Source organism: Moschus berezovskii, chromosome 1 (genome assembly GCF_049115385.1).
Source record: "Moschus berezovskii isolate FMDL1 chromosome 1, NW_MosBer_1.0, whole genome shotgun sequence".
In the NCBI taxonomy this organism is placed as follows: Eukaryota; Metazoa; Chordata; class Mammalia; order Artiodactyla; family Moschidae; genus Moschus; species Moschus berezovskii.
In genome coordinates, this window is record NC_142460.1 from 160,580,275 (window position 1) to 160,593,825 (window position 13,551).

A 13,551-nucleotide genomic window follows, 5' to 3' on the forward strand; every position below is an offset into this window, starting at 1 on the left:
GGTATCTTGTCCATTCAGTAAAATAACATGAGAACAGAAACTGTTTAGAAGAAGGACATTTCAGCGGCTGCACCCGCCAAATTATGCTTGTAGTTGAGATGATATATTTGTGAGAGGGTTTTCCCATTTTCTGAAACATCAAGGTTAAATGAAAATATTTCAAAATTTACAGCTTATGTATTCATCCTTACTTCCTCTATTTAATGACCCCAAAAAGGAGAGCCAATTTAGAAGTTTCACTTTTTAGAATCTGAATTGTTTTCCATATTAAATTGGGCAAAGCAGAATTGAATTATTTTCCTAGTTTCTTGAGTTTCATCAAAATTTACCTGATATCTGAAATCTGCTGGGTATTTAAATAAAGTGTGGCAACAATTTTTCATGATAAAAAGAGCAGGACAAGAAATGCTATTGGGAAATATTAGGGAAAAAATATGGAATTAGAAAAGGTGTGCTTTCAGTTAGGGTTTAAGGGAATTATAGAGAATATTTTGCTTTTGAAGGATTAAGATCCATGAATCCTTAAAAGATGTACCCAAAATGGTTTTGATTACCAGGATAAAGTGGACAAAGAAAAGATCTCTAATGAAATGAACCCCCAAGTCATACCAATGTCCTAATCTGATTTTTAGACGTATACCCACCAAGGAGACAACGTGTTATATGGGGCAAGTGGCCTGACTCTTCATTCTTAGAGCCTGAAGTCTTCCTACAAGTAAAATCTAAAAAATTGCAAGTGGAAAAATACGCAGTTGAAAAATTAAAAATGAGCCTTTCTGGAAAAGATTCTTTTCTCTATAATTTCTAGCTAAAAATCAAAGCATGATTGCATATCATTGCAGAACCAGAGTCAGTCAAGGGTAAAAAAAATTCCCTCTGCTCAGCATTTTCAGATAAGAAATTTCCATTAATACCCACATTGAAATTTAAGTTTTATCATCTACTGTTTGAATCATCCTAATGTTTTTTGGGTTGATCCTTAGGATCATGGAATTCATTTTCTCTGTATTAGCACCTGTAAAATTCTGAAGGACACACTTTTGTAAAAATAACTAAACACAATTTGGAAAGTCAAACATAGTTCAATAAATGAGGATAGTCAAGTGGACTCAACATCAAGAATATAACATCTGAGGTTTTTAAAACTTAATTTTGAGATATGTGAGTGGGGAAATGTTTTTTCACTAAAACCTGGAAGATGTGGAAGCTGATACATCTTTCTTATAAAGAGTCCTTTCAGAACTGATTGAAAAAAAAAGTTTCCACTAAATTTAAAGAAACCCAAATTAGAGCTTTGGTTTTAAAACAATTGTGTTTTAACCTTATCCGTATTTTACTTTACATGTATAATTCACAATATAGAATAATTGAGGGGAATAGAATGGTAAACTCTTGGTTTTATTGATTTAAAATTTTTAAGCTTCTAAGATTCCTGATTCTGCTTCTTATGTGGTCATATTTTGAAGTGATCATTGCATTTCTAAAACTTCAACTGACACTAATGATAGGTACCTGATTTAAGAAACCATCACATGAGTGAAGTGAAAACCTGGTTTTGGCAAAGTTTTAAAAAACTCTAGGGGAGTTCCCAGAGAAGGCAATGGCAAGCCACTCCAGTACTCTTGCCTAGAAAATCCCATGGATGGAGGAGCCTGGTAGGCTGCAGTCCGTGGGGTCGCTAAGGGTCAGACACGACTGAGCGACTTCACTTTCACTTTTCACTTTCACACATTGGAGAAGGAAATGGCAACCCACTCCATTGTTCTTGCCTGGAGAATCCCAGGGATGGGGGAGCCTGGTGGGCTTCCGTCTATGGGGTCACACAGAGTCGGACACGACTGAAGTGACTTAGCAGCAGCAGCAGCAGGGGAGTTCCATTTCTGGTGTGGCAGATTAAGCACCTAAGATTGACCTTCTCACAGATAACAACTAAAAAACTACAAAAAATAACTACCTGAAGAGTCTGTAGAGTGACCAAAGACAGGCTGATTTTGTAGCTGAGTCAAAATTTAGATGAGATGGGCTGAGGTCTCATTTTAAAAATTTGGCCTAAGGACTCAATGTGGTGTGAGAATGCTGAAGCTTCTCTAGATAATGCAGGTCTTTGTGTCCTAAGGATCTCAAGGATAGTAAGGCAGCCATTGCTCCCAGAAAAATGATAGAATAGGGTGAGACTCCAGAATGGAGAAACCTGGAGAAAGAGAGCTCTGTTTCCTGTGTAAGCTTTGTCCAACTCTCTGGCCTACTCATGAATCAAAGTGATTCACAAGGCAGACTCAAAGCACCTTGCAGCTAAATAAAAGAGCTAAAGTGAAATGTGGCCTCTCATTTACCTTCACTGAGACACACTCTGCAGTTTGACTCTACCTAGGTTAATTGCCTCTTAAAACAATAACATTAACGGTCTTCAGAGAGAGAGAACAGAATCCAGTGTCTTCAAAACAAAGGAATCATTATGTCCAGAATACAATGGAAAATTATTCATTAAATGAAGAAGCAGGAAAACATGATTCACTTTCAGGGCACCAACCTTGCTTCATCCCTATTCCCATTTCCTCCTCTCCCCATATTATTTTGAAATAAATCCCAGAGATCACATTATGTCTCTCATGAACATTTCAGTGTGCATCTCAATAAGAGCTCTTTGAAAAATGTAACCACAGTATCATTAGCACACCTAAAATTACTTAATATTGTTACATATCTAGTAAGTATTCAAATTTCTAATTGTTTGTAGATGGATTAATGCTTTTCAGTTTGTTTAATAGAAACAGACTCACCCTCATCCAACTCCACGGCTGGGGAAATTAAGCCTTTCTCAGTCACTGGTTGAGAAGTAAATATCGTGAATTTGGTACTCTTGTCCATAGGTCAGAGAATATGAGATCTAAACGGGGGAATATGCTAGAAGAAGTTCATAATCTTTCTAGCATGCTGATGTTTGAAATGGTATGAATGGGAAAGCCATCATTTTGTCTTAAGGGCTGCAGTTCTGGCATGGCTTCTTTGACTTCTGGTTATTTTCATGCAGCAGTTCTCACTGAAAAAGTCCATTCTTGGCCTTAGTCAGTCAATTTTCATGAGTGATATACAGTTTTGTACATAAGCATTTTTTTTTATTGATCAAGGGCTTTCTTCCTATGTGTTTGTTTGTTTTGCCAGAGGTAAACTTAGAAAGATTAGAACTTTTAGTGTGAAATGTCAGACTAAAAATTTATTTTTATGATGTATTCTTTTCATTGTCTGTCTGGTTTTAGGAGCTGGGAATCCAAAGTGCAAAATTGCAATTGTTATGGGAAGAATTAACAATAACTCTGAAACCAGGTAATAAAACAATAGTGATTGAGAAATCTATGAGGAATAAGAGTCCGTCTTCTTTTGTACTCAATTTACTTAAAATTTACTATTTAGGCTCGTAAATTATAATAATATAAGGTATATTATGATATTAAATGTCATATATCTGTTGTTTCACAATTATTTTGCTAAAGATATATTTAGAAAACATTTTAGGAAGTGTTGGTATACATTCTTCACTGTGAAATTTCCTGTTTTAAAAAGTGTTGCTGAATTCTCAAAGCTGTTTGGATCCAATTATAAGATATATGAAAATTTTTTAAACTGTCTGTAAGTAATTAAGTAATTAGATATTTAGATCCAAGGCAATAATCTTGGAATGTTTAATGTATTAAATATCAGTTCCCAGTTACCATTCTGAGCAAGGAGAAGCCTCAATTAAGTAACTTTCACATATTTTCAAGTCACTGTTGTTCCAGATCATAGCCTGCATCTGAATGTACTTAATGATTTTTACACAATTCCTATTCCAGACATCATTACTTACATGATTACATGATAGCAACAATGAAAAGATGACAGTTGAGTCTCCGCCTAACATCTGTTTTATTTTTCCACTTAGCAAAATTCCTAACATCTACTTTTCTTTTGACCAGATACAAACAACACAGCATGATTCTTGTTCCCATCAACACACCTGGAGTAGAAATAATAAGGCCCTTGACAATTTTTGGCTACATGGGTAAGTATTCAATCAACTTGTCTGTGTATTTGCAAGTAGGAAACCTAGAATACGCGTAACTCTGAAGGAAATAGATAATATTTTAGTGCATGAGATGGATTATTAGAAATCCTTTGACTCTTAGTATAAATTACCAGTGGAGTTCAGAACAGAACAAATGAAAAGAGAGGTGGTGCAGCATTCTACCGCATTTTGACTGCTTTGGGGAAAGGGGAAACTGGTATTTAAGTCACAGCAACTCTGTCTGCCAGTCTTATTTTCATCATACAGGAGGAAGGGTTAATGAAATAGATGTGAAAAATTAAGTAACACAGTAATATTCATTTTTAACTTTCTTAATCAGCCTACCAAGGGAGCATTTCATGCAAAGATGGTCTCAATAAAGGACAGAATGGTATGGACCTAACAGAAGCAGAAGATATTTAGAAGAGGTGGCAAGAATACACAGAAGAACTGTGCAAAAAAGATCATCACGACCAAGATAATCACGATGTTGTGATCACTCACCTAGAGCCAAATGGCTTGGAATGTGAAGTCAAGTGGGCCTTAGAAAGCATCACTATGAACAAAGCTAGGGGAGGTGATGGAATTCCAGTTAGCTATTTCAAAACCTGAAAGATGATGCTGTGAAAGTGCTGCACTCAATATGCCAGCAAATTTGGAGAACTCAGCAGTGGCCACAGGACTGGAAAAGGTCAGTCTTCATTCCAGTCCCAAAGAAAGGCAATGCCAAAGAATGCTCAAACTACTGCACAATTGCACTCATCTCACACGCTAGTAAAGTCAGGCTCAAAATTCTCCAAGCCAGGCTTCAGCAATATGTGAACCGTGAACTCCCAGATGTTCAAGCAGGCTTTAGAAAAGGCAGAGGCACCAGAGATCAAATTGCCAACATCCGCTGGATCATGGAGAAAGCAAGAGAGTTCCAGAAAAACATCTATTTCTGCTTCATTGACTATGCCAAAGCCTTTGACTGTGTGGATCACAACACACTGTGGAAAATTTTGAAAGTGATGGGAATCCCAGACCACCTGACCTGCCTCTTGAGAAACCTGTATGCAGGTCAGGAAGCAACAGTTAGAACTAGACATGGAACAACGGACTGGTTCCAAATAGGAAAAGGAGTATGTCAAGGTTGTATATTGTCACCCTGCTTATTAACTTATATGCAGAGTACAACATGAGGAACGCTGGGCTGGAAGAAGCACAGGCTGGAATCAAGTTTGCCGGGAGAAATATCAAGAAATATCTCAGATATGCAGATGACACCACCCTTAGGGCAGAAAGTAAAGAGGAACTGAAAAGCCTCTTGATGAAAGTGAATGAGGAGAGTGAAAAGGTTGGCTTGAAGCTCACCATTCAGAAAACAAAGATCATGGCTTCTGGTCCCATCACTTCATGGGAAATAGATGGAAAAACAGTGGAAACAGTGTCAGACTTTATTTTGGGGGGCTCCAAAATCACTGCGGATGCTGATTGCAGCCATGAAATTAAAAGACGCTTACTCTTTGGAAGGAAATTTATGACCAACCTAGACAGCATATTAAAAAGCAGAGACATTACTTTGCCAACAAAGGTCCGTCTAGTCAAGGCTATGGTTTTTCCAGTGGTCATGTATGGATGTGAGAGTTGGACTGTGAAGAAAGCTGATCACCAAAGAATTGATTCTTTTGAACTGTGGTGCTGGAGAAGACTCTTGAGAGTCCCTTGGACTGCAAGGAGATCCAACCAGTCCATTCTAAAGGATATCAGTCCTGGGTGTCCATTGGAAAGACTGATGCTAAAGCTGAAACTCCAATACTTTGGCCACCTCATACGAAGAGTTGAGTCACTGGAAAAGACTTTGATGCTGGGAGGGATTTGGGGCGGGAGGAGAAGGGGAAGAGAATGATATGGTTGGATGGCATCACCGACCCGATGGACATGAGTTTGAGTGAACTCCGGGAGTTGGTGATGGACAGGGAGGCCTGGCGTGCTATGTTTCATGGGGTCACAAAGAGTCGGACACGACTGAGCGACTGAACTGAACTGACTGAATTAACCTACAAAAGTTATTAATAAGCAAAGGGTTTTGATTGATTTGAATGTAGAACTTTTCCTTCCTTCTGTCCTTGGGTGGAATTTCTAAGAAGCAAGGATACTTTTGCTCAGTCTCAGGTTCACTGTTTCCTTGCTGCTCAGGTTTCTCACTCTGCAAGTATTTGTTGAGTGCTCAACCCACTCCAGTATTCTTGCCTGGAGAATCCCACGGACAAAGGAGTCTGGCAGGCTACCGTCCATATGGTCGCAAAGAGTCAGACGTGACTGAAATGACTTAACACGCACGTACATGCACAAGCACTGTTACAGGTGCTTAGAATACAATAGTGAACACAGTAAACTAAGATCTCTGACCTTGTGGAGCTTACTTGCTGGGGGACAGAGAGAGAGTAGAAATACATGTAAATAAGCTATCTAGCTGTCAACAAATGATAAATGTTATAAAAAAGTTTACTGAACTTTAGGTTTTGTGGTGACCCTGTCTTTTTATTGTTAAACGTGGCTAATGAAAATATTGAAGAGGTGGATTACTTTTTGTAGGCGGCAGCTAGAAAATGTACCCACAGGTTAAGTGGTTGGGTTGTAGAACAACAGCCTAAAAGACCATGAAAATGGGTTTATAATGTTGGTTGTCTATTAATACCCACCACTGTAGAACCTATGTTTCAAATTTCAGTATGACAATTTCACCAACATCTCTCCAACTCCCTGTGCCAAGGCCAAAAGAAACAGTGTGGACAGAGTTGATTATTAATGTCTGTTCTGACAGGAAAAGGGTGTGGAGTTCACTGGAGATTATCTCCAGAACTTGGCAAGGAGGAAGGATGATGTGAAGACGAAGTGTGGATGTGTTCCCAGGCTCTGTCACATGCCAGCATTTTCAAGAGGCGGACAAGCCTAGACTGGAAGCAAATACACTTGCAGGTCCAGCCGTGGCTTTGTCTCTAGTGCTAAACCTGCTCTGTCCCTTCAAGCAGGTTCTTCACGTATTCAGGCATTGGTTTCCATAGTGATAAAATAAGAATTACATAATTGACCTGCAAATTTTGAACCACTGGAACCTTTTTTTTTCCCAAGCAAAATTTTCTTCAGAAGCCTGTATATTAAAATATTTAAAGAAGCAGCAATAATAAAACAATAATCAGTTGATCTAATTTGAGTTATGGAGCCATCTTCTTTTTGACAGCTCTACAACCTCAGAGAATCCATTCAGAAACCTCTGGATGAAATGATATCTAAAATCTCTTAAAATTTCTTAAACAGTTGATAAGATTTTTTGGCTGCACAGCACGGGGGTTCATGGCTCAGATCTCCCTAGAAATGTCTGACATATGAGGCCTTTAAATTCCACTGTCTTTGAGAATTATATTTCAGTAGATTAATTATCTCTGACTATCTGTTTGTCACCTCATTTTGTTCTCTAAAATCTTATTCTCTATTTTATAGATAATATCCATGGAGGACATTTTGAGATCCATTTTAATCAAGTGCGAGTTCCTGCCACCAATTTAATACTAGGTGAGATAAATTGAACAAATGATTCTCTATTATTTTTTTTAAAATATTTTCAGGTCTAAATCTGAAAAAGATGGGAAGTCTACCATAATTTAGATACCTTCCTTCTGTTTACTCCATTTATAAGGGAAAATTATTTCCTTTGGTAATAATAATAATAATAGTAACAATAAAAAGGTTTTATTTAAGTATTTGATGTGGTGTCACATCAATTGAAAACATAGCAAACTAAAAAAATTATACAATTCGGAGCAACATACTTTTTCCTAAAACATGATCGTCAAGCCTCTACTTGTTTTAATAAAACCTCAGTAGTTTCTGAACACTGTATTCCTTGAATGATTCCATTCTCTTGCTTGTTGGAATCATACCCAACATTCAGAGAACATCTCTGATGCCACCTCTTTCAAGAAGGTTCTTGTATTCCTTATCTCATCCATTCAATAAGCCCCTGATCCTGCCAGGTCCTCAGGTTACCATGATGAACAGACACCTTTCCCTCCTGTTCCTTTCTTGTCCTTCTCCATTACCCTTATCCGTAGCATCCTTGCCCCTCTTCTAGTTTCTAAACTCGACTGTGTCTTATCTACCTTGGTAATTACCATTGCAGCACTAACAAAATAACTTATGCCGAGACATAGTTCTTGAATCTGATCCAAGTTTTTTTTTTTTTTTTTTTTCCAATAGTAACACAGCTTTTTTTTTTTTTTTGGTATTAGTTGTGAACTTTATTTATTTTTTTTTAATAGTGATCATTTTTTTTTCCAATTTTATTTATTTATTTTTTCAAGTTGAACAGACTAAATTTCTTTAAACAAACTTACTTATACTCCAGAGTCCTTTAAAAACTTAATAGCATTTATACATTGAAGGTATTTGATTTTCTTGTAACTAGCACTTCAAATGCAACAAGCATTTGAAGCTACAAGCATTTGACCCAACAAGTAAAACTTTCTACAGTTCATAACTTTTATAAATAAAATAAATTAAATGTACGGTGAATAAGTTCTCTGAAATATTTCAATATTTCTGCAGGTTTAGTAACATCGTAAAATACATTTCAACTAAAATTCACAAATCTAAAAACCTGTTAGGCATTTTTAGGCGTTTTAAGATGGAAATGAAGACCAATGTTACATCGTAATATGCCAATTACAAATAGTACTTCAAATAGGAAATACTACAGTTTGTCCCAAACTTTAAAAACTATTCATGAACTCAACACTGAACTATTGATGGCTATGAGAATTGTTTCCTAGCCTTTTTGAAAATTTCAACCCATTTACGTTTAAGGTAATTATTGATAAGTACGATCCCGTAGCCATTTTCTTTATTGCTTTGGGTTCAAGTTTATACACTCTTTCTGTGTATCCTGTCTATAGAAGATCCTTTAGCATTTGTTGGAGAGCTGGTTTGGTGATGCTGAATTCCCTCAGCTTTTGCTTGTCTGTAAAGCTTTTGATTTCTCCTTCATATTTGAATGATATCCTTGCTGGGTATAGTAATCTGGGCTGTAGGGTAGTTTCTTTCATCACTTTAAGTATGTCTTGCCACTCCCTTCTGGCCTGAAGAGTTTCTGTTGAAAGATCAGCTGTTATCCTTATGGGAATCCCCTTATGCGTTATTTGCTGCTTTTCCCTTGCTGCTTTTAATATTTGTTCTTTGTGTTTGATCTTTGTTAATTTGATTAATATGTGTCTTGGAGTATTTCGCCTTGGGTTTATCCTGTTGGGGACTCTCTGGGTTTCTTGGACTTGGGTGATTATTTCTTTCCCTATTTTAGGGAAGTTTTCAACTATTATCTCCTCAAGTATTCTCTCATGGTCTTTCTTTTTGTCTTCTTCTTCTGGGACTCCTATGATTCGAATGTTGGAGCGTTTAACATTGTCCCAGAGGACTCTAATATTGTCCTCATTTCTTTTAATTCGTTTTTCTTTTTTCCTCTCTGTTTCATTTATTTCTACAATTCTATCTTCTAGTTCGCTTATCCTGTCTTCTCCCTCTGTTATTCTACTGTTTGTTCCCTCCAGAGTGTTTCTGATCTCATCTATTGCATTATTCATTGTATATTGACTCTTTTTTATTTCTTCTAAGTCCTTATTAAATCTTTCTTCCATCTTCTCAATCCTTTTCTCCAGGTTATTTATCTGTAACTCCATTTTGCTTTCAAGATTTTGAATCATTTTCACCATCAAAATTTGAAATTCTTTATCAGGTAAATTCCCTATATCTTCTTTTGTTTGTGTTGGTGGGCAATTATCTTGTTCCCTTACTTGCTGGGTATTTCTCTGCCTCTTCATTTTGCTTATATTGCTTTTCTTGGGGTGGCCTTTCCCTCTTCTTGCAGTTTGTGGAGTTCTCTTTATTACGTAGTTTCTTCGCTGTGTGTGGGGTTGGACGGGTGACTTGTCCGGGTTCCCTGGTTAGGGAAGCATGTGTCGGTGTTCTGGTGGATGGAGCTGGATTTCTTCTCTCTCCTTTAGAAGACAATGGGCTGCTTTTCTGGGAGCCTGATGTCCTCTGCCAGTATTCAGAAGTTGTTTTGTGGACTTTACTCCGCGTTCAAATGTTCTGATGAATTTGTGGGGGAGAAAGTGGTCTTGCCATCTTATCCCTCCGCCATCTTGTTCCTTCCTCCCCAGAACACTGGATTCTTATATTCCACTTGGTCGTGGAGTATCTCTTCCCAGCTGCTCCAGCAAGGCGCAGCCTGTACCTTACCTTGGACGAGGGGTATCTCCTCAAGGCCACGCCTCCTGCTTTGAATGTAGATCAGCTCCTCTCGGCCCTCCGGTGGCCAAGCAGCCACCGCCTCCTGAACGTGGTACAGCTCCTCTCGGCCACCACCCTAACCCTGGGCACAGGGTAGCTCATCTCAGCCACGATTCTGCACGTGGTCGGTTGCGCTGGAGCCGGGCGTCTCCCGCGTCTGCGCCGCCAGAGCTGGGCGTCTCCCGCGTCTCTGATCCAAGTTTTTAATGATGGTGGTTTACATTTCTATGTGTTAGAAATCAAAGTTCCATAAATGTATAGTGAACCTTATTACAGAACTTACTTTTTTCCTCCCAAAATGCCATTTTTATTGAGGATAGTTCATTATTTTCTCAGGATCTGTGTAAATAACAAAAGAAATAGGCTGTGGTCATGTTCTCCTTTCTTTTTCACAGGTGAAGGTAGGGGATTTGAAATTGCCCAAGGCCGGCTTGGACCTGGCAGACTCCACCATTGTATGAGAACAATAGGTTTGGCTGAACGTGCTTTACAGATCATGTGTGAACGGGCAAACCAAAGGGCGGCCTTTAAGAAGAAACTTTATTCACATGTAAGAATAATTACTTATTTGAATTTATTGTAGCCCAATGCACTATACTAACCTTGAACCAAAATAGCATTATTTGGTCAGAAAGAGATTTCCTCTGCATAAATGAGGTGATTGTTTTCCACAAAATATATTTATTTGTAGTCTGTATTTAAATGTAGTCTGATGATGTGGATGGACCTAGAGACTGTCATACAGAGTTAAGTGAGAAAGAGAAAAACAAATATATAATATTCCACATATGATTCCACTTATATGTAAAATTAGAAAATGATACAGGTGAACTTATTTTCAAAGCATAAATTGAGACACAGAGGTAGAGAACAAACATGGATACCAAGTGGGGACAGGGCAGGATGAATAGGAGGGTTGGGATTGACATATATACACTACTATGTATAAAATAGATAACTAATGAGAACCTTCTGTATAGCACAAGGGACTCAATGCTCTGTGGTGCCCTAAATAGGAAGGAAATCCAAAAAACGGGATATATGTATACATATAGCTGATTCACTTTGGTACAACAGAAACTAATACAACATTGTAAAGCAACTATATTCCAATAAAAATTAATGAAAAATCCTAAGATTTAAGCTATATGTGTGTGTGTGTGTGTGTGTGTGTAGGCTGACGAGAGGTAGTTATCTTTGTGCAAGATTTAATAATTCCTTAAGTGCCTTAACACCTCAGCACACAAAGTGTCGATAATTTGCTCAACTTTCTCCAGTTCTCGTTCTCTAGAGAACTTCATACAGTAGCCCTCTGTGGAAATGAGAGGGCTGTTTTCAAGAAGAAGGAAGCCTTATTCTTTGAGTCTGTGGAGGAATTAAGTGGAGAGATATAGGAAAATAGCCCAAAACTCAATGAAAGAAAAGAGATCTAAAAATGGAAAGGACTGCTTTATAAAGAAGTGAGCTCCCTGTCTCTGGAGAAATGCAAGTAGAAATGGAACCAGCATTAGCTGGGGTCTTCATGATATTTTGAATTTTCATCTCTAAGTTATGTACTACTGAGCCTATTGTTTACAAAGAACAATACTTACATGCAGGCACTATACACTATAATCCAAATTAGAAAATATTTATAAAGAGGGAAAAGATGCTACCATATCAGACTTCCTTGCTTACAAGAAATACTCAAAGGAAATTTAAGCTGAAATGGAAAACTTCTTAAGAGCCAAATCATCCACCTAAAAGCTCTTCTAAGAAGGTGAGAAAAATTATTATTAAATATTTAATACTTAAGATTGCTAACATGTATTGTTAGGTCAAACTAGTAGTGGTAAATTGTATCCATGTTTGCTGGACATGTATATTTTAGTGCATTTTATAAGATTGTCTCAACTGTACTTTACAAGCAGTTATAAAGTTCATTTGTGACAACCTTATAAAAATTTTACAGTATATTTTTTACTATGAATTCTTATAGGCCATGCTTTCTTTTTTGTGAAATATTATTTAGCAAATCTATGACTTAGTTATAACATTGTTCTTATGAAAAAATATAGCCTGCTTTATGGCACATACCTGGGAATAATTTGTAGACGAACCCTTTAATAAACAGTAAGGGCAACTGTTCAACTGTTGGATGGGCATTGTAGAAGGTAAAATGATGCGAAAGTTTGAGGCTATAAATACAACTCCACGATGCTGCTGGAGTAAGAGCTAAAGAGTTGTTCATGGCATCAAATGCCACTTCATGCTCATTTCTCTTCTCAAAATTGCCACCCAAACCCCGAGCAGGGTGCAAGGAGGAACCGAAAGGTTAACCTACAGGCATCTTGAACACAAAAAGCACTCTCCTTAAGTGCTGCTTTCGTGACAGATGTTTTAATACTGTGCTAAAGAGAAATTTATTCTCCACTTTTTAAACTTAATGTAGCAAGCATAACAAGCCTGGGCTTTTCAAAAATATGCCTCCCTTCTCTGAAAACCTCTTGCATTTGGCATAAAGGAAATGATCTGGCAAGAGCTAAAGAGATGTGTGAACAGGTCAAATAAAAATCTAGGCTAGCTTTTTTTTCCTTTTTTAATTTGTGAAAGTAACATTCCACTTGCCTGAATTTGGAGATCCTTTCCAGCTGCCTTCTAATTTATTCCAGGCACTAAAGCAAAAAGTTCTTTATCAAAGTTCTCTTCTAGTAAATAGGTCTGGCACCTTCTTTTGAGCACCCACTTAATTCTTTTTAGAAAATCTAGGGTCTGTAGAGACCCACCTAAGACCACTTTCCTTTATTCTAAAGTAAAGAAGTAAATGCATATGGTGGTTTGTTCATGAAGTTACAATCACCTAGTTTGATCAGTTCAGTTCAGTTCAGTCACTCAGTCATGTCCGACTCTTTGTAACCCCATGAACTGCAGCACACCAGGCTTCCCTGTCAAACACCAGCTCCCGAAGCTTGCTCAAACTCACGCCCATCCAGTCGGTGATGCCATCCAGCCATCTCAACCTCTGTCATCCCCTTCTCCGCCTGCCTACAGTCTTTCCCAGCATCAGGGTCTTTTCCAATGAGTTAGTTCTTCGCATCGGGTGGCCAAAGTATTGGAGTTTCAGCTTCTGCATCAGTCCTTCCAGTGAATATTCAGGATTGATTTCCTTGAGGATTGACTGGTTGGATCTCCTTGCAGTCCAAGGG

The 13,551-nt window shown here is 37.8% G+C and overlaps 1 protein-coding gene across 1 annotated transcript in view; it reads left to right on the top strand.

Moving 5' to 3' along the window:
• Nucleotides 1-13,551, top strand: part of ACAD11 (acyl-CoA dehydrogenase family member 11) — a 123,257-nt gene that overhangs the window by 95,886 nt on the left and 13,820 nt on the right. Inside the window, exons 14-17 of the mRNA XM_055413627.2 lie at nucleotides 3,258-3,324; nucleotides 3,954-4,039; nucleotides 7,526-7,597; nucleotides 10,762-10,916. Of these exons, the coding sequence (XP_055269602.1) occupies nucleotides 3,258-3,324; nucleotides 3,954-4,039; nucleotides 7,526-7,597; nucleotides 10,762-10,916 (380 nt within the window). The remainder of the gene's footprint in view (nucleotides 1-3,257; nucleotides 3,325-3,953; nucleotides 4,040-7,525; nucleotides 7,598-10,761; nucleotides 10,917-13,551) is intronic.